This window comes from Marmota monax, unplaced genomic scaffold (genome assembly GCF_021218885.2).
Source record: "Marmota monax isolate L192 unplaced genomic scaffold, Marmota_monax_Labrador192_F-V1.1 WCK01_AAM20220418_F8-fsc00711, whole genome shotgun sequence".
NCBI lineage: Eukaryota > Metazoa > Chordata > Mammalia > Rodentia > Sciuridae > Marmota > Marmota monax.
This window is the reverse complement of record NW_026692887.1, coordinates 142,590-165,108: the sequence shown is the minus strand read 5'-3', so window position 1 is coordinate 165,108 and position 22,519 is coordinate 142,590. Positions and strand designations below refer to the sequence as shown.

Sequence of the window (22,519 nt, the reverse complement as noted above, 5' to 3'; positions counted from 1 at the left end):
GTAATGTACTTCCATTTCAATTGTGTGAAAAACACACATACACACACACTTTAGAATTCAGTCTCTATTGTAAATATAGTCAAAACCTCAGCTACTATATATCTTTTTATATATATATAAAGATAGCAAGGAAACACAAAAATGTCAATGTGAATAGCTTGGGGTAGTGATTTTTATGTTCTACTTTATACTTTCTTCATATTTTCCCAAATTTTCTAAGTGAGTCTAGGTTATTTTTATAATCAGAAATAAGTACTATTTATAAAAATCAAATAATCAAAATATTATCTGACTTAATATCTTTTTAATTTTGAAATTAATTTATTAAATACATATAATTAAGTTATGAAAAAATTTATAACTATAAATTTTAAATATGATACAACCTGGGTCCTTTAGGCTTTCCAAAAGACATATGACTTAATAAAGGGGCTTTAAAAATATTTTGAATGGCTTAGGAATTGCAGTATTTTTTCCAAGGCTGACCACTTATCATAGAACACCCTTCCTTCAATGTAAAAAAGCTAAATGTGCTTAAGACTTTTCAAATATGGCCTTGATTGTGCTATCACAAAAAATTTAAAGTACAATTGTCCCTAGGTATCTGTGGGGGATTGGTTTTAGGATCCCCCCCTTCGATCTGCAGATACTCAAGTTCCTTAGAGAAAATATCTGCACATAATGTAGGCACACCTACCTATATACTTCAGATCAGCCTTAGATAACTTATAATACCTAACATGAGGTAAACAGGTGTTATACTGTGTTACTTAGGAAATAATGACAAGAAGAAATAACTGTACATGTTCAGTGCAGAGGCAGTTTTCTTTTCATATATTCTTTTTGGGGTTAGGGTACCAGGGATTGAACTCAGGGGCACTGGACCACTGACCCACATCCCTAGCGCTATTTTGTATTTTTATTTAGAGATAGGGTCTCACTGAGTTGCTTAGCACCTTGCTTTTCGTGAAGTTGGCTTTGAACTCACAAGCCTCCTGAGCCGCTGGGACTATAGGCTGTGCCAGCACACCGGCTTATATTCTTGACTTGTGTTTTAATCCACCAATGCAGAGAGTGAACTGTGATAAAAACTGCAATTTAAAATAGAAAACAGCTACTACTTTTTGCTACCTTAAGTCTTCTTGGAAGAATGAGGTCTAAATTATAAGTAAATCAATGTCCTAATTTATGGCAATGACTGACAATGGAAACAGAAAAACCTAAGCATCTTTGTGTGTCTTAATACTAGATAGTCTATAATTATGAATAGAGACTATCTGTGCATTTCTTTAACACTTTCAACCTCTATCTCTAAGAACAATTCAAGAAAGATGAATTTTAAAGCAAAAAGGAGAAAAAAATAACCTACCTTTGATGCCAATCGTGGTTTCAGGCCTAAGAATGAAAAGACAGTGTTGCTTTCCTTCGATTCAAAAAAACTGTCATAATCCTAGAAAAAGAAGATGAAAGTAAAATCAATGAACAACAACAAAAAAACAGTATGGTTGGTGCTTCTGACAAATTCTTTCTTTTTTTTTTTTGTATCAGGGATGGAAACCAGGGGTGCTGAGCCACTGGGCCACATCCTCATACCTTTTAAATATTTTATTTAGAGACAGGGTTTTGCTGAGTTGCCAAGGCTGGCTTTGAACTCTGGATTCTCCAGCCTCAGCCTCCCAAGTTGCTGAGATTACACCCCCAGCTGACAAATCCTTTATGGAAGTAAAAAAATGTATCATTGCTCTGTCCAGGCCAAAGAGTGACACATAGCTACTAGATTTAATCTGTTAGGGCCTAAAAATTTCCTTGAGTATGATGATCAATGTAACAAGTTTTTAATCCAAAACCTATGACAGGATTAAAATGTAAAACATTTGACAACAGAAATGAAATAGGGACACATACCTCACGAAAATAGGAAAACCTCATGTGCCAAAGTAACACCTGTCTGTGTGAGTCACACTGACCTAAGGTTTTTCTCCAGGCTTCAACATGGAAGGCTGCTGCCTCCCAATTTCACTTTTGACATTTTGCTATCTATGGCTTAAAAGAAAAATCAGTTGGTAAACATAAAGCCACAAAGGTCTCCATGTGTCAATGCCAGTGTTTCTATTCTGCTTTTGAAGATTTCCTCATTCTTTGAGACTATGTCTTCAGAGAGAATGAAAAGATCAAATAAAGACTAAAAGAAACTATATTCTCTCTAACATTTATCTTTGTTTCAGACACAGAATCATTTTTCTCTTGCTACTTTCACAAGAGAAGCCAGGGAGAAATTCTAGTCAGTGTGTGAATTCTTTCCAAAGTTTAAGTGTATCATACTACCTAGTTTCTAAGTTGATATAAATTACTTTTAAAAATGGCAAATTTTTCCTAAGGATAAATACTGTCAGTAGACAATGATTAGAATCGTTTGCAGGCCTTCCTTTTTTTCTAGGTGCCTTAAAATCATTGCATCATTTATTCTTCACCACAGTCCATGAGATTAGAGACTGGCTCCAAGAGAAGCAATATATTGCCCAAGTTTGACCACCAAGTGGGAGAGCTGAGATTTGGGGCCATGTTTAACTAGTGCTGAAATTCACATTCTTTCTTTCATCCTGCCCAACAAGAAATCAGGCACGGGTCCCCTGTATGCTGCTCTCACTGAGCCCTAAGGAATCCACTGCTGAGCTGGGCCAATGGCATTATAAGTACTTTTGAAATTAGTCTAGAAATCTAAATGAGTCAGTAACTTGTACAGTAGAGGTTTGCTTCTTGCAAAGCATGCCTCTTTTGAACTGCATGGGTTCTCTCTCGTCCAGTGAGGAGGTCCATGGAACAGGTAGAGAAGAGTGTGGCTGCAGAGTCGCTATTTAAGACCTCCGGAGACCAAGCAGGAAGGAGGTCTGATTTTATTTTGCAGTTACCATGTATATATACTCAGGCAGTTGCTAAGCAGATTACAGGCATCCAACAATACAATTTTTGGCCATCTGTCCTTGCAGCAAGCAATGAAGAGGCAGGACGTGGAGCAAACACAGGGACTGTAACACATGGCCTCATACCCAGGGCATGCCATGTATGTAGTACTCCATGCACCTGACCCCACAGAACTGTTTGGCTCTGTGGACAGATTCTCTTGTCCAAACACTTTATCAACCAATCTCATGATTTTGAAGTTAAGTAATTTTAGTTCATGGTCATCTGAGATTTAGGCTTTGCACTGGTTGTTCTGTCATTTAGGATCAAGCCTAAAGAGAAGACTGTGTTGACAAACCAAGAAGAAGAAACATCTGAAAAGAAAGGCTCAGCATTTAAGTTGAAATATGAAGATGTAGAATTAGCACAGAACGTGTTGGGACAGGGTCATCCAGGGCAGGGGAAAGCATAGTAAAGGGCAAGGTGGACTGGGATCCACATGTGCTGGACTTTGTAAACCAGAAAAAAAAGTTTTAATTTAAGTACTGAAAGAAATAATGCAAGGGTTTTAAGCAAGGGAGCACACTGATTCACCTTCCTTTAAGAAAATACCTAAGTACCTATAAAAAGAATGGCTCAGAGAGGGGGCAGCAAGAAGGAAACCAGAGAGAAAATTGAGGAGAGCACCATGGTAATTCAGGTAAGAGATGTCAGCGACAGCTTGGAGCAGAATGATGGCCATGTATATGGTGACCTAGACAGGCCAGAGAAACATTTTAGAAGCAGAATTGATATTTGGTTGTGGATCAGATGTGAAGATTTGGAAGAAGTAAGAATAAAGGGGTTCTAAGCTTTCTGACTTGATGGAAAAAGATTTGAGAAAAGGTTTAAGGGAAAGCTGGATGGAGTTCAACATGTTAAGTTTCAGAAATTATACTATAAAACACTCAAGTAAAGAAAATAATGAGGCGGTAGAAGGTTGATTTGGATACAAAAGATTTCATGGAATTTGTAAGAACATGTGTAATTTTCTAAGATAAAATATGATTCTAATGATAGCACAAATAGTCTAAGTTTGGTGTATAATGTAGGCAAAATACCATAAACTAAAAACGTTACAATATTTGTTACAAAGCCATTTTCAAAAAGCTTAGTGACATTTCACTGATCTAGGTTCAAGAAATAATACTGTTCCATACACATTCTGCTTAACAATTTTTTGCTCAGAGTTGTACCAAAATGCTTAGAGTAAGATATGATAAGAGGAGGAAGAGAGTTAAATTATGGGCTATATTTATTCTATCCTTTTAGATATCCACTATATAAATTCAGTGTGCTTGTTCCTCTTTGTAGCCTATTCTGCTTCTCTTGGGTCTAAATTCTTTTCCTAGGAAATCCATTCTAATTAAATGTTCTAGATCTGAACTCTCCCTTGAGCTCAGGTTCCACATGAGCAAAACACTGTTCATAGACTCTTAAACAAAACAAGTTTACACCATAATTCATGATCTTCCACTCTACAATAAGGACCTCTCATAAACTGGCACCTTATTATCCTGAGCTTAACCCCTTTGCTTCAAGAGGTCTCACTGGTCATATAATGTGGACTAAAATCTTTGATATGGTGTAAAAGGCCCTATATAGTCTGGTTCTGCCTAACTCATCAGTTTTGAGAAGACCACTGCATCAACCATTGTCTGCTTCACAAATCCCATTTCTGGGAAACTGGGTTGGGTATATGTTCATGTATCAGCATCTGTGGTTTTAATGCCCATCAATGTACCATGTGAGTTATACGACTTTATCATTTCACCTCCTCAGACTTTCTTCCCAGCTGTGTCAGATACTATGGAGGCCCTTGGACTCCAGATTTTATTGGTAACCTGATAGATAATTCCAGACTTCTCAGAAATAATGCAGCATCCAGTAGAGCTGCTCTTTAGTGGACTGTAAGTTGTAGCCAAATGCAAAATCCAGCATAGATATTCTTGTTTCTAGGGATATCAATTTGAAAATTTGTTCTTCTCCTGTTTGACTGAATAGGTAAGATCAAGGGCCAGTAGACATCAAAATTCTGTTCCTGCCCTTGAGTCTAATAGGCTTCTCTTTCTTCTATTTAACTAAAAATCTCTGATGTCAGTGTGAAATTCAGCAATGTAAAACTAACAATGTAATAAAATGAGAAACGATGACTCAATCTCTATAAATGTAGTGTGATTTTACTTTCAAAGACTGTGGCAATAAAATGAAAATATTGTACATATAAATGAATAAAAGGCAAGTTGCAATGAGACAATAATTATACTTCAGGTTTCAGTGTTTATATTTAAAATATCAAAATGATCACAATTCCCCAAATCACAAAACTGGAAATCAGGTAAGCTCGCATATAAGTTTCATACACATAAAAACAACATCTAAAAATATGTACATATATGCAAATAGAGAAAATATGTAACATGATCAACAAACAATTTATCCACACTAAACTACTCTTATTTTTCATCACTAGCAAGTCAGATATTTAAAAATCTTTTAGACATTTCTAATTTATAAAAAGAAAATTTTCTCTTAAACAGTATTTGTCATAAAAATTGTAAATCTTATTGTTACTTTATGAACTTTTAACTTAATACCATATCACTAAGGCTGGGGAGCTTCTTACCTGAATACTGAATTGGATCCACTGAAGAGTTTAGAAAATTTCATTTAAGGTATGAAAGTAATAAGTACAAAATTTGCTAATTAGCTTTAAAAACAAAATAATTCATAGAAAATTATTTTTAAAAATCAGACTAGTACATGACATATATTGGGTTACTAACACAATCTGTGTCAAAAGAACAGATGAGTTGTTTGTTAATAAATGACCAATGTGTCATGCATTAGGTAATATCATGCTAGTAATATAGTTTGAGTAAATCCTATTGTTACTCTATTATTTACCAGTTTTTTAAAATAGCATAAAAATTTAACTTTCTAACATTCAAAGCTTTTTGAGTGTTTTGATAAATCCTAAAGTGTGCAAGAAATTAAATTATTTCCTTTGTCATATTAGGGCAAAGAGTAGATGATTGATAATTTAAAATCTAAAGCCTCTTAATAGTTAATGCCTCCTTTCAGAATTAAATTGTATGATGTGAAATCCTTTAGGAAGAACACAGTCTTAAGAATTTAAATATCACTTGCTATTACATTATAATATGAATATAGTATTCTTATATTATGGCCTTGGGCCATAATACTTTCTAATAAAAAAAAAATTCTGCTTTGTTATCAAATTGTTTCACTGATATATATTTTTAAATATTAGAGTTTCTACTACAAAGGTTAAAAACATTAGAGTTTAAAAACTCATATAAGGTTTCTAAACAGACTTGCTGAATTTCATACAAAGGCACTTTCCCTGAAGTGTTTGTAAATATGTGTCTGCAGATTGTAATTATCAGGACAATCAACATTCTGTAACTATAGGATCTAAAGATCAGTTAAGAATGACTTTGCAGAAGGATACACACATATCACATGCAATATCAGAGCAGCCAGTTTCAGAAGCCAGTGTATTTTCATTACATTTAAGACAAAGGATGAAAACTATTTCTAATGCCAATTGCTTAGAAAAATAAAAAATTTTGAACTGTATAGATAATAGCATAACTCAGCATTCCTATTCACTATGGTTAACATTTATTTAAAAGCTATAATTTTAAGAAGTAAAAAAAGCAAGCTGAAGAGCTGTTTAAAGAAAGAAAAAAGAAGAGTCTCCCCTCACCTATATTTGTTTAGGTTCAAGGGAAAACCAATGTGTGAGACATTTTGAAGCTCAAGATAAAATCACTAACAGGTAGAGTTAACAATAGTCTCATTCTTCCACAAGCTCACATAAGGACATTATCTGCAAACCCCAATTAGACCATTATGGACTAAGCAAGCATTTGAGACAAAGATCTTAAAGTTCTTTGCCCTTTCAGTGTTCCCTAAGAGAACAGTTAGGAAAGCCCACAGCAGTCACTCTGAAAAGCTGTACTGCTTCCCACGGCTCAATGACAATTAAGTGACAGAACCATATTATTTCTACATGCCAGGGGCACAAGCAAACAGGAGGCTGCAGGGAAGAAAAACAACATGGGGTCAACAAGGAAATGGTGACAGCAATCAGTATACATGAGTCAAAAGGAAATCTGGCCTACCCAAAAGAAAATTTAAAGAGAGTTTTATTTTTAAGACTATAACAGAGTTGCTACCGTGGCTGCTGCTGCTGTTTTAAAATGGGGAGAGAGACTCCTTCTGCTTGAATTTTTTCAGGCCTAAAAGATAGCCTCTGAGCAAATTTCTTGATTTAGTGAATAAGGATCTTTAATGATATACTCTACGTTATGAAATCTTGACATAGAAAGAAAAAGTAGTTGGCAGTTCCAGTCCTAGTACAATGGGTGAGATGTAGTTACCTAACAAGGCTTCATTCAGCAATTTCTATGCCAAACACCAAAATAAGCACAAGCTCAAAGCTGAGGCTTTCAAATTCTTAATTAATGTTTAACATTGTGACCACAATGGTGCAAGATGGCATGTAAGCACATGCATCCATTTATTCTCTTATCCAAGTGCCACTGAAGTTGAAGGGATCCAGCAATACGATTTTCTTTTCTTTGTGGGTGTGTGTGGTGCTAGGGATTGAACCCAGAGCCTTGTGCATGCAAAGCAAGCACTCTACCAACTGAGCTATATCCCCAACCTCCAGCAATACAATTTTAAGAAATGCCTAGACAATGCAAATACAACTGGAATGGTAGAGTAAACAGGAAAGGAAACCATGGTTCAATGACAATTAAGTGACAGAACCAAAACAACAGAAAAGCAATCCTTCCCAAGGAACTCCCATAGAAACTGCTGGCCTGAGACAATGACTACAATGATCTGGAGACTGATGGGCAAACACTAAAGCACAAAGAAGTGTGTGTATAATGGCAGAGGCAATCCTTTGCATAGTGTAGTCACAGCTCTCAAGAAGTGCTCTCAGGACAAAACTGACTGTGAACTGCTGAGCAAACTCTTGAGCCTGTGGTCAGTCTGGGCTCCAAATCAGGCACAGAAAGCAATGGAATGGAGGTGTGTCTTGGAAGGACAGCATCCTCCACTGCCTTTGTAATGCTCTCTTTCATTAGCATTGGAGGGGTTCATCCTGCTTCTCTGTTGCCACCCAGCCTTATACACAGTCTTAGTCCTTCTACCAAAGGGAAAAGACCTGTGCAAGTCCAGGGAAAAGTCACGCCAGCTTCTAAGAAAGACAAAGGCCAGAAACCAGAAGTAATGCTGGAGAACATAGAGATAGCTCAGAGAACACAAGAAACCAAGAAAAATGCTGCTAACTAATGTTCTTGGAGTAATTAAAGAAAATACTACAACAACAAACAAGAACAAGCCAATATTTTTAAAGGAATAATAAGACAACAGCAACAAAAGGGCTTTGGGAAATGAAATTTGATTGCTAAAAAATTGATAAATACATTAAATAATAGAATGATACAGGACTAAAAACCAAGCTAGTGATCTAAAAATAAAACTTGAGAATGCCTCTTAGAATGCACAGCATCAAGATCAAGAGAAAGAAATTATTAAACAGGTGAAGAGCACTGCTGGTATGAAGGGCCAAAGGTCCCCAAAACAATAAATCCCGCAGGGGAAGAAGAAAGACAATGGAAGACAGGAGAAAGTCAAACAAACAGAACTTTTCAAAAGTGAAATAAATTTCCAGATTGAAACTTCCAACAATTGCTATTGCTGTACAGAATAAATAAAAAAAAAAATCACATTCCAGAACTCAAACACACACATGCTAAAATCTTCCAGAGAGAGAAATCAAACAATTTACCTCTAAAAATCTGATCCAGCAGACATGAAGTCTTCCAGTCAATACCATGATTACAGAATAAGAAGTAATGCTTCCTCAGGGAACATGATTTTAATTCTAGAACTTTAGACTCAACAACATGATCCATTAAGAATGAGAATCAAATGAAGATGTTTTAAAAAAATCAGAAAGCTTACCAGGTAGAAATGCCAAGTTAACAAAGTGTTTTTTCAGAAGGTAGTTCAAGCAAACAAAAAGCAATGTGAAAAAGAAAAGGTATCTTTTCATGTCTTTCCAGACAAGTGTGTGCTGGAGGAGTAAACTGCTGAACTCTGTGAAGGGAATCCCTTGGATACTGGTGTTTGTGCCCTTCTCCTCTAAGCCCGGGACTGAATAGGTTGTATACCCTCTGTGGCTGCTCACACTACTGAACAAGTCTGTAGGAAGCAGTATTTACAGAATTACACCAATATAAGATATTTATGTAAATAATTATCACAATTACAGAAGAGAGAAGAAATAAACATCAATACTATGTATATATGTGCGCTTGATCAAAATGAGAGAGAAATGACAGAAGCTACCTCCCTTCATGTATCAAAGAAAAGTGTAAACACTGTTCTAATTTTAAAATCAAGGAATAAAGACATTAATAAATGAATCAGAGAATGGAAGTTACTTAGAAAACAAAAAGGCAGGACTTAAATGAAGAGGGTCCATTTTGGGAAAATGGAAGGGATCACCTATAAAGAAGGCAAAGGAAGCCCGCTTTCGATTCCTGCCTTTCTGAAAACAGCCTTTCTGAACTGACATTGGTATCAACATGCCCTTACTGTTTTAACTGTTTTGCTCTTGATTCATTATCTTTAATTATATAAGACTAAGGGAAAAAAAAGAAAACTGCTAACAGAAAGAAATCCAACAGTTTGAATGTTAGTTCAGATGTACTAAACATGCACCTGGGGTGGCCTCAGACTGTCTGGATGAAAGCTTTCAATATTCACAGCACAAGTCATCATTTTTATGAAAGTCACGTCCCAGGGATTCATCACTGTAGAATATCGAGGCAAACATCTCAGTAAGGTGAAAATGGAAGATTAAACATTTATAGACAGAAGAATAAAAATTACAGTTATATGAAAGAGATAGAACTGCAAAGAATATCTAACTCAACTGCCATGCTTCTGAGCATACAGCTGATCAGTAATCAGCGACAAATAATTTTTGTCACCTGTTCCCCACTACTTGAGTTTCCCCTTCCTAGTATCTGAGATGATGCCATATAAAAATATTTACAGTAAAACACATGATAGAGATGATTCTCCTTGATTAGATAACTGATCTTTTAGACAGAAGGGCTTAGAGTACAGATTTTCAATTTCAGAAAAAAGATTTCCTAAGAAAATTCTATCTGTAGAATAGATGAGCTTTTAATAGAGGTGGTTTCCCAAACAAAAAGATTTCATTGTATTCACTGGATTTGCTTTTGAAAAATTTGGCTTTGACCTTTATTAATAAAATGGAATGCTGCAGAGAATGTGTTTTCTAAAATAGCTTTCAATTTACTAACAGACTTCAAATCACCCACAGCAAAGGCTCAGTCATTCATGAGCAGAACCAAACAGAGGGACTGATCTTTGTTAAGTATGTCCCATGTTCCTAGCATTTTGAGTACCAGGTCTAAGGTAAGAAGGTCACAGAACATGTTGAAGGTAAATGGGAACAAGGAGCTTGGGGACCAATTGAAGGCAAAGATGTCAAGAAAATTTTATGAGATAAAAGTCAATAGCAGTAAAAAGTCTACACCTGCTGGTAATGGGGGAGGGGGAGTAATAAGCAAAGTCCTAGTTAATTAGCAGTGTAATAACAAGTACATCTGAATTGAGTTTTGAGAGAGAAACAGGTCAGAATTATTGGGATTTGGTACTCTGGATGTATGAAGTGAAAAACAAAAGGGGTGTGGGGGATTTTAGGGCTCTACTCTAAGTATCATGTGGATGATGCACCATTAACTTTTCAACAATATCTATATCGTACAGCACAGCCTCCTGGGGATGAGGATGAAAATTTAGGACTTCAGGATTTTTCCCAGCCTATTAACTCTTAAAATAGAATTCTGTTAGTACATAATTACTGAAGACAAGCTATGAAACAGGTAAAAATTTCTTCCCCTCATTATGTTCTATTCTACTCCACTGTCAGAAGATATACTTAACTGCCATCAAATGTGACCAATGAAGAACTCTGGGAACCTGAGGGAAATGTGACTGGATCAAGCTGAGTAGGGGTAAACTACAGAAGATGTCATGAGGGCTCAATAGTGTTAACATTTTTTAAAAGGTTGGAAAACAAAATAAAACAACCAGTCAAAAATCAAAATGAAATAAGACCAAAATATGCAGAAAATTATGTGGCTCTCAAAACCTAAAATATTTATTGAATGCCTGATCCCTGATCTAGAGGACTGGAAGATAATTCTGAAGCAGTCCCTGTAAATGTGAAATTCCTGTGAAGCTTTACTTAATCTTAAAAGTTCATGAAAACGGGACATCCTGCCCTATAAACTGTGTTTATTTTGCTATGTAAAAAAAAAAAAAAATGTTTTACAATGTGCTCAATCACCAAGTCAGATGGATGTTTTGGGAAGACAGACTTTATTCTGATATAGGGCATCTCTGGACAACAAGGAACTTGACTCTGGTTATGCCATCAATGCGTACAATAATCATCTAGTTTTAAATTTTCTTACTTTTATTTCATCAAATGTCTTTTTCTTGATCTTGAAGCCAGATTCTAGAACTAATAACAATAACTCCACTCATTGGTAACCATATATCACAAATCATTGCTGTTGACTGACAGAGACTTTGAGGGCAAGAAGGATCGAATAGCCCAGCTGGGTGTGTTGGTATATGCCTGTATTCCCAGTGACTCAGAAGGCTGAGGCAGGAGGATCCAAGTATTAGGCCAGCCTCAGCAGCTTAGCAAGGCCCTGTCTTGAACGATAAAAGACTGAGAATGGAATGGAATAGCCTAAAACGAGAATGTGTTTTCTAAAATAGCTTTAAATTTACTGTACTTCAGAACAGCTTGTTAGTAATGGACTGTCATTTCAAGTGACTGGAAACAAACTAAATAGCTCACCATAGGGGAATGAGTAGGTTAATTATAATAATCCACCCAAAGGAACTTCTAAAAAATAAGTTTATAAGGACATAGGAACTATTTTTGTTAAAGAATAAAGCAAGGCACAAAATGACATATGTTCAACAGTGTGATTTTTAAAGTTGAAGACTATTTTAAGAAAAGAGAAAGTACATAGAACAGAGATTTGCAGTCTTATTTGAAAGGTAAAACTGACTGCTGCCCCTTCTTTTCCATTCTCATTTTTCAAATTATCTCTATTTGCATATTAATTTTAGTGCTAAAAAAGTCAGAAACACTAACAATAATAATGCTAGATAACCAATTACTTCAATGTGTAAACCTTTTAAATATCTATTTCCAACCACTTCTTGTAAGACATTGGTTGAAGATCATTTCTCATGTTTATATTTGGAGATTTAAAAGTACACACACATACACACACACACGCACACACACACACAACACACACAGAATAGCAGAGAGACTTTTCAAAATTAAATCTCATGTCCAAATCACAAATTTGTAAAACATAATTATAGGAATAGGTTGTTCATAATTCAAAAATAAGTTGCCAAATATACTTAAAATATATGATCCCAAGACAATCTTCTCCAAAGTCTCACATAAACACTGTACCTGGGACAACTGCAGACAGACACACTTCGGTATGCTTGGTGAGGTCCCAAGCCTCTGCCAATGGTTAGTAGAGGCTAGCACGTCTCCTAGTCTCTCTTCATAGGAGAGGTGAAGGAATGACATAAAAACCTACTGCTGGTCATTCACTCTTTCTGCTCCTCCTGAAAATTAGTTTAACCCTTCTCTAGCCTACTTTCAAGCCTCAATTCAGGTAGCATGTGGTAAGGCAGGCATAGTTAGTCCCAAACAGCTATTTAAATACAACTAGCCAACAGCTTTATTATCCTCCAGCTTGGTTTACATCCTATGATTAGCCACAAATTTAACATTCTGAATTCATTTAAATACCACTTAAAAGTGTAAAAAAAAAAGGTACTGGCAATAATTTTAAAACATTCTTAAAAGATGCCTAATGGAAATGGTCAAAAGGTTATCTTTCTATAAAATTGTCCATTTGTCTTTCAGGTAAACTGTCCTTTCTCATTATAAGACAGGATTTTACAAAACGAACTCTAACTACATCTAACTACATCTAACCCCGCTCTATTTCCCTTCACCTTTGCCCTATGACTGACTGAGCACTGGCATCCTCAGCTAAACCTACACTGACCTGTCTATCTGTACAGCCACCGCTTTTTCCTCCTTGATGGCTAATCCATGAATCAATGTTTCCCAGCCAGATCAAACTTGACTGGATTTCCATTTCTAAGTACCACCTTTAAAAAAAAAGAAGAAGAAGAACAAAAGAATTAAAACACGAATTCAGCAAAGCTATGGGACACAAAGAAGACAAGGCAAAAACAACCCCTGAGCTGACCAAAGCTGCACACCACTTCATCCCAGCATCCAGTGCCAGCATCCTGGCACTGCCACCATACCCAGGAGAAAGGCTAAAGAGATAAAGCCAAGGTGAAGGATGAATCACAGAGAAGATCTGCAAGGTTGTCTGATGAACCTGCTCCTCCAAAGCCAGAGCCCAAGCCTCAAAGTGCCCCTGCAAGAAGGGAGAGACAGTACCTAACAGGAAAAAGGAGAAATCCGACACTGACAAGGATGTGAAGAACCCTGAGGAAATGAAGATGCCCAAACTGGCCAGGCATAGAAAGGTACTGCAGATGCCAAGGGAAGTGTTTTATAACTGTGTATGTAATAGTTTCAATATTAGGTGTCCCCCAAAAGCTCATGTGTGAGACAATGCACGGTTTAGAGGTGAAATGTTTGTATTATGAGAGCCTTGACCCAATCAGTGAATTATTCCCCTGATAGGATGAACTGGCTGGTGACTGCAGGCAGCTGAGTGTGACTAGAGGAGGCAGGTTCCTGGGGAAGTTCCTCTGGGGTATATATTTCATTCCTGGGGAGTGGAGTCAGTGTCTCTCCCCCACCTCCTTTCTCCCCTTCCCTTATGGTGTCCTGAGTTGCTTTCCACCCACTCTTCTGCTATGACGTTCCCTCCTTATCTGGAGCTCTGAGGAATGGAGTCAGCCTTCTATGGACTGAGAACTCTGAAACTGTGAGCCCCTAAATAAACTTTTCCTCCTCTGAAATTGTTAGGTCTTTTCAGAGCAGTGAAAAGGATGACTAAAACAGTGTATATCTGGTGACTGTATGGTTTGAAATACTATTTTTTTATCAAGTTTTATAAAAATGAAGATTTTTTTTAAGATATGTTGTTGGCACACAGAACACTTCATTGTCGTTTTGGGGGGAAGGAGCATATATCAGCAGTAGAATATCTCCAAAGCTGGACTGCTGTCGGGGAAACACCTTTCCCTGCTCTTTTTGCGAGACTTCCTCTTGGCTCCCAGAAGGAGGGATTAACTGATGGCATGCACAGCCACCTTAGGACAAAAGTCCTGTGGTGTAGAAAAATTAAATTCATCTTTATGTCCTCCTGTCCATCTCTGCCATGGGCATAGACTTAACTCCCCTAAACCCAGAGACCTGTTGAGTTCTGACTCTCAACAACAGGTTTTACAATATGTCAAGGAATCTGGAGATAGTGTCCCTCAAAAGAGGAGCAGTTACTTTTCTCAACTGTGGATCTTTGGACTGATAATTCTGACATTTTCATTTCATTTCCTGAAAGTCAGGGTTGGCTCATGAAAAGTTGTTAAACATGTTAAATGTCAATTGTGTCTCTAAACCTGCCCTACTCAGAGCGTCACATGAAGACTTCATTGGGTTTATAGTGGCTTTCTGATTTTGGTAGTCTACCCAAAAAGGGAGTTTGGAAGTTGTAGTACTGTCAGCTCATGTCCTGCGTGAAATACATGATTGTTTATGAAAACTGTTTTTAATAAAGCTAAATACAGTATGGCTTGGGGGGAAAAAGCTACAGGACACAAAATGAACTAAAAAAATTAACTGTGTTTCTATACATTAATAGTGAATGACTAGAAAAGGAAATTTTTAAAAAATTATTTATAATAACATCAAAAGAATAAAATATTTAGGAATAAACCTAACTAGATTTATACACCAAAAACTACAAATCATGCTAAAAGAAATTAAGGAAGACATAATAAATGGATACCCATGTTAATGGACTGAAAAACTTAATGCTTTGGGGGTTTTTGTTTGTTTATTTGCATTTGAGATGTTATCTCGCTATGACAGCCCAGACTGGTTTCAGACTCATGAGCTCAAATGATCCTCCTACCTCAGCCTCCCAAATAACTGTGAATATAGCCATGTCCCATCACACCCAGTGAAGCATTCAACATGTTAAAATGTCAATATCACCCATAGCAATCTACTGAATCGATGTAATCCCTATTAAAATCCCAAGAGCATTTATTTGCGAAATGAAACAAAGTCCTGAAATTCTTATAGACTGTCAAGGAACTCCAAATAGCCAAACATCTGAAAAAAGTACAAAGTTGAAGAATTCATACTTCCTTCCTGATATTGAAATATATTACACTGCTTCATAATCAAAATAGTGTGATATTGACAAAAAGACAAAAAATATAAACTAATAATACAGAGAGGCCCAAAACAAACCTTTGTGTATATAGTCTAATGATAGACAAGCATGCCAAGACTACTCAATGGGAAAAGGACAAGTTTCTTAAATGGTATTGGAAAACTGATATTTGCACACAAAAGAATGAAACCGGACTCAAAATGTGTTAAAGACCTAAACCTACGACCTGAAACTTCAAAACTTTTAGAAGACAACACATGGGAAAAGCTTATCATGGATTTGGCATATGACAACAAAAGCACAGGCAACAAAAGCAAAAATAGATAAATGGAGTATATCAAACTTGAAAAAACTTTTGTTCATCAAAGTATACAGTCAACAAAGTAAAAACACAAGAACAGGAGAAAATATCTGCAAGTCAAATACCTGAAAAGGGATTACTATCTAACGAGAATATAAAAAAGAATCACTATAGCCTAGCAACAAAAAAGTCAAATAACTGGACTAAAATAAGGGAACAGGACTTGAAAAGATATTTTCCCACAGATAAAATATAAATGACTGCCAAGCACAGTTATGCACACCTGTAATTCCAGCTCGGGAGGCTGAGGGAGAAGATCACTGGTTCAAAGCCAGCCTCAGCAAAAGCAAGGTGCTAAGCAACTCATTGAGATCCTGTCTCTAAATAAAATACAAAATAGGGCTGGAGATGTGGTCCAGTGGTCGAGTACCCCTGAGTTCAATCCCTGGTACCAAAATAAATAAATATGACTAACAAACATATTAAAAAGATATTCAATATCACTAATCATCAGAGATATGCAAATAAAAAACACAATGAGATACCACTTCACACACAATAGACTGACTACCACAAGAACTTGACCAAACAAAACAGAAAATATCAGGTGTGAGTGAGGATGGAGAAGCTGGAACTTTAGTGCACTGCTGGTGAGACAATAAAATATTGCAAGAGCCATGGAAAATGGTTTGGCTGTTCCTTAAAAAATTAAAAGTAGAACTACCATATGATCTAGGAACCCTGCTCTGACATATAGATCAAACGGAATTTAAAATCTGCACACCCATGTTCATAGCAGCACTATTCACAACAGCCAGGAGGTGGAAGCAACCCAAATGTCTGCTAATGGATGAATGGATGAAACAGTACACAGCCTTAAAAGGAAGTCTTGTCAAAGCCATGACATGGATAAACCTTGAGAATATCATGCTAAGTGAAAGAAGACAGTCATGAAGGGTCAAACACTGTGCAATTCCACTTATATGAATGAGGTATCTAGAGTAGTCAAATTCTTAGAAATAGAAAGAATGGTGGTGGCCAGGGGCTGGGAAGGATGCTGAGGAGAGTTGTTTAATGGATACAGAGTTTCAATTCTGTAAGATAAAAAGTTCTGGGGGTTTGTTTCACACCCATGTGAATTAAATTTAATATTACTGAACTGTACATTTAAAATGGCTAAGATTTTTACGATACATGTTTTTTACTAAAATAAAAGTTTCTAATAATAAAAAAAAAGAAAAATATATTTAAAAATCCAAATCATCTGCTTGCTAAACAGAAAGGAAAAAAAGGGATAAAAGGAGAATAAATATTTTTCCTTGGTATATATGGATTTCATTTCTAGTACATTCCACACATGCCAGTTGTATAGAAAGAAAAAAGAATTAAAACCTTGAACATGAGGACCCAAGCTTTCTAAAATCTAAACCACACACTAAAACTCATCAGAAAGCCTAGGGGTTGGGACGTTTATCTTGAGAACCCATCACCAGATATGCAGAGAAAAATCCTGCTCACAGCAGAACATTCCAGGGAATCAGCAATAACAACATGGTGGTGCCAGTTCTGGTTCTTGAATGCAAATGAACTAGAAAGGTCACTGGCAACTTAAGGGGAAAGGAATCCATGGAGGCATAGTGAGGAAAGGACAGAACCCACATTAAAGCTGGAGAACCAGTTTAGGAAACAGGAAGGATTTGTTGTTTTGAGTAGCCAAGAACACACTCAGGCCACACCCAGTTTCAGCTGTGTAAGGTCACCAGACACAGCAATGGCCTGGCCCCATCACCCCTGGATACTCACTGCCACAAACAGACTCCAACTGAACCTGTTTCTTCATCATTCTCTCAGTGTTCAAAATCTGGGTGGGAAGAACTGATAGTCAGCTAGGGAACTTCCATTCAGCTTAAATTCCTCCCAACAGAAAGGATATTCTAATGCTAAATGTGAGAGGGAAGTCCACTGACCACATTGGCCACCCTTACTCCATGTACCATATGCTTAGTTCATTCGGTATGAAATAGAGTAATAAATTTCTGGTCCATTCAGGGTATAGAAGAATGGGCAGACTCTCTGGATCCTGTCACTTGGGATGTGATAGGTTTCTACAGGTTAACCAACCACATGGAGACCACTCATAAACCATCCTTGGGTAAAGCAAGGTGCACAGGAGCAGGTGGATAAATGAGGTCTAGTGATGGTTGCCCTCTAATGCTTTGTCAGGGTCATATTTACTTGATGTGGATAAAAGCAGACATTGTCTTCAATAGGCCTGCCAGAACAGAGTAGGATGACAGGACACACTCCAGCAGTTGCTGTTGTCACTACCCTGGGAGCAAAACCACTGGAGCAGAGAAGATGCCATTTATCTTACACAGTTTAATCAATATGATAACCTCTAGCCAGCTCCCAGGCAGTCTACCTGAAACAACCTCCCCAGACTCCACAGGGCACGACACAGAGAGATTCAGAAGTCATAAAGAAGTAAAAATAAGGAGAATGAAGTTAACATGACTTCACAACATCATACTCTTTTATTCATTCAATACATTCCCCTGTTCAAGGGGCTCTGAAGACTTTGCTTTTAATGATAGAGCAAGGATGTCAAGGCCTCCTTTCTCTCAAACAGTCAACATAAGATTTAAAAAACAGAAACTTCATTATTTGGATAAAGTTGGAGACATCTACAGCCCTGAACCATGACATACATGGGCAGTGGGTGGACATAAAAAATGGCTAGGAATACAAATAACCCTGAGTGTTAATAGCCTAAACTCACCAATCAAAAGACATAGGCCAGCTGATTGGGTCAAAAAATAAGACCCAACAATATGCTGCCTCCAAGAGACTCATCTCATAGAAAAAGACATTCACAGATTGAAGGTGAAGGGTTGGGAAAAATCATACCACTCACATGGACTGCAGAAACAAGCAGGGATTTCCATCCTCATATCAAATAAAGTAGACTTCAAACTAAAGTCAATCAAAAAGGATAAAGAAGGATACTACATACTGCTCAAGGGATCCATACACCAACAAGACTTAACAATTATAAATATATATCCCCCAAACAATGGAGCATCTATGTTCATCAAACAATCTCCTCGCAAGTTCAAGAGTCAAATTGACCACAACACAACAATTCTGGATAATTTTAACACACCTCTTTCACCACTGGATAGATCTTCCAAACAAAAGCTGAACAAAGAAAGTATAGAACTCAATAACACATATAGAATATTTCATCCTTCAACAAGTGAATACACTTTCTTCTCAGCAGCACATGGATCCTTCTCTAAAATAGACCATATATTATGCCACAAAGCAAATCTTAACAAATAAAAAAGGAGTAGAGATACTACCCTGCATTCTATCAGATCACAATGGAATGAAATTAGAAATCAACGATAAAATAAAAAGTAAAAACTATCCCAACACCTGGAGACTAAATAATATGCTACTGAATGAACAATGGGTTGCAAAAGACATCAAGGAGGAGATTAAAAAATTCTTAGAGGTAACTGAGAACACTGACAAAACATATTGAAATCTCTGGGACATTATGAAGGCAGTACTAAGAGGAAAGTACATTGCATGGAGTTCATTCCTTAAAAGAAGAAAAAGTCAACAAAGAAATGACGTAACACTACATCTCAAAGCCCTAGAAAAAGAAGAACAAATCAAAAAGCAGTAGGACACAGGAAATAATTAAAATCAGAGCTGAAATCAATGAAATTGAAACAAAAAAACAAGTGAAAAAGATGACAAAACAAAAAGTTAGTTCTTCAAAAAAATAAATAAAATTGACAAACCCTTAGCCATGCTAACAAAGAGAAGCAGAGGGAAAACTCAAATCACTAACATATGGGATGAAAAAGGAAATATCACATCAGACACTACAAAAATACATAAGATAATTAGAAATTATTTTGAAAACTTGTATTCTAATAAAATAGAGAATATGGAAGGCATTGACATTTCTAGAGGCATATGAGTTGCCCAAATTGAATCAGGATGATATACACAATTTGAACAGATCAATTTCAAGCAAGAAAATAGAAGATGTCATCAGAAGCCTACCAACGAAGAAAAGCTCAGGACCAGATGGATACACAGCTGAGTTCTACAAGGCCTATAAAGAAGAACTAATACCTACATTCTACAAATTATTTTGTGAAATAGAAAAAGAGGGAGCACTTGTAAACTCATTCTATGAGGCCAATATCACCCTGATTCCAAAACCAGGCAAAAACACATAAAAGAAAGAAAACTTCAGACCAATATCTCTAATGAACATAGATGCAAAATTTTCTCAATAAAATTCTGGCAATTGAATACGAAAACATATAAAAAAGATAGTGCACCACAATCAAGTGGGGTTCATCCCAGGAATACAAGGTTGGTTCAATACATGAAAATCAATAAATGTAATTCATCACATCAATACACTTAAAGAATCAAATGATCATCTTAATTGATGCAGAAAAAGCATTTGACAAAATACAACACCCATACATGTTCAAAAACACTAGAAAAACTAGGGATAACAGGAATGTATCTCAACATTATAAAAGCTATCTATGCTAAGCCCCAGGCCAACATCATTCTAAAGGAGAAAAATTGAAATCATTCCCTCTAAAAACTGGAACAAGACAGGGATGTCCTCTTTCATCATTTCTATTTAACATAGTTCTTGAAACACTGGCCAGAGCAATTAGACAGATGAAAGAAATTAAAGGGATATGAATAGATAAAGAAGAACTCAAATTATTTGCTATACCTAGAAGACCCAAAAAATTCCACCAGAAAACTTCGAGAACTAGTAAATAAATTCAGCAAAGTAGCAAGATACAAAATCAACACCCACAAATCAAAGGCAATTCTGTATATCAGTAACAAATCCTCTGAAAAGGAAATGAGGAAAACTACCCCATTTACAATAGCCTCAAATAAAAAAAAAATACTTGGGAATAAACCTAACAAAAAAGGTGAGAGACATCTGCAACGAAAACTACAGAATGTTAAATAAAGAAATTAAAGAAAGATCTCTCTTGTTCTTGGATAGGCAGAATTAATATTGTCAAAATGACCATACCACCAAAAGCAGTATACAGATTTAATGCAATCCCAATTAAAATCTCAATGACATTACTCATAGAAGTGGAAAAAGCAATCATGAAATTCATCTGGAAAAATAAGAGATCCAGAATAGCTAAAGCAATCCTTAGCAGGAAGACTGAAGCAGGTGGCATCACTATACCAGATCTTAAACTATACTACAGAGCAATAGTAACAAAAACAGCATGGTATTGGCACCAAAATAGACTGGTAGATCAGTGGACAGAATAAAGGACACAGAGACTAACCCACAAAACTACAGTTATCTTATATTAGACAAAGATGCCAAAAACATACATTAGAGAAAAGACAGCCTCTGCAACAAATGGTGCTGAGAAATCTAGAAATCCATATTCACAAAATGAAATTAAGTCTCTATTCCTCACCATGCACAAAACTCAACTCAAAGTGGATCAAAGCCCAGGAATTAAACCAGAGACACTGCGCCTATCAGAAGAAAAAGTAAGCCCAAATCTCCATCATGTCAGATTAGGCCCCAACTTCATTAATAAGACTCCTATAGCACAAGAATTAAAATCAAGAATCAATAAATGGATGGATTCAAACTAAAAAGCTACTTCTTGGCAAAAGAAACAATCTGTGCGGTGAATAGAGAGGCTACATCTTAGGAGCAAATTTTTACCACTCGCACATCAGATAGAGCACTAATCTCCAGGGTGTATAAAGAACTCAAAAAGCTAAACACACACACACACACAAAAACAATAAATGAGCCAAATAACTGAAATGCAAATCAAAACTACTCTGTGATTTCATATTATTCTAGTAAGAATGGCAGCTATTAAGAACACAGACAACAATAAATGTTGGCAAGGATGTGGGGAAAAAGGCACACTCATACATTGCTGATGGGACTGCAAATTAGTGCAGCCAATATGGAAAGTAGTATGGAGATTCCTTGGAAATCTGGGAATGGAACCACCATTTGACCCAGCTATCCCTCTCCTCGGTCTATACCCAAACGACTTAAAACAGCATACTACAAGGAAACAGCCACATCAATGTTTATAGCAGCACAATTCACAATAGCTAAACGGTGGAACCAACCTAGATGCCCTTCAATAGATGAATGGCTAAAAAAAATGTGGCACATATACACAATGGAATATTACTCAGCAATAAAAGAGAATAAAATCATGGCATTTGCAGGTAAATGGATGAAGTTACAGAAGATAATGCTAAGTGAAGTTAGCCAATCCCCCAAAAAATAAATGCTGAATGTTTTCTTTGATATAAAGAGGCTGATTCATAGTGGGATAAATAGAAGGAGCATGGGAGAAATAGACAAACTCTAGATAGGGCAGAGGGGTAGGAGGGGAAAGGAGGGGGTATGGGGTTATAGTTGATGATGGAATGTGATGATCATTATTATCCCAAGTTCATGTATGAAGACACAAATTGGTGTGAATACCAGAGATATGAAAAATTGTGCTCTATATGTGTAATAAGAACTGTAATGCATTCTGCTGTCATATATAAATAAAAAAATTATTAGTTGTTAAAAAATAAAGTAAAAAAATAAAAATAAACAAATGAGTGAAAGGAAGACCAGCAGAGGAAAGAGAATAGTGGGAGGGAGGAGGGAAAAGAAAGAAGAGGCACTGAGGACTAAAAT

The 22,519-nt window shown here is 36.4% G+C and overlaps 1 protein-coding gene across 1 annotated transcript in view; it reads right to left on the bottom strand.

Annotated features, from left to right (window-relative positions):
* Sh3bgrl2 (SH3 domain binding glutamate rich protein like 2) overlaps window positions 1–22,519 on the bottom strand; it is an 81,667-nt gene that overhangs the window by 6,635 nt on the left and 52,513 nt on the right. Inside the window, exon 3 of the mRNA XM_046450573.2 lies at window positions 1,370–1,450. Within this exon, the coding sequence (XP_046306529.1) occupies window positions 1,370–1,450 (81 nt within the window). The remainder of the gene's footprint in view (window positions 1–1,369; window positions 1,451–22,519) is intronic.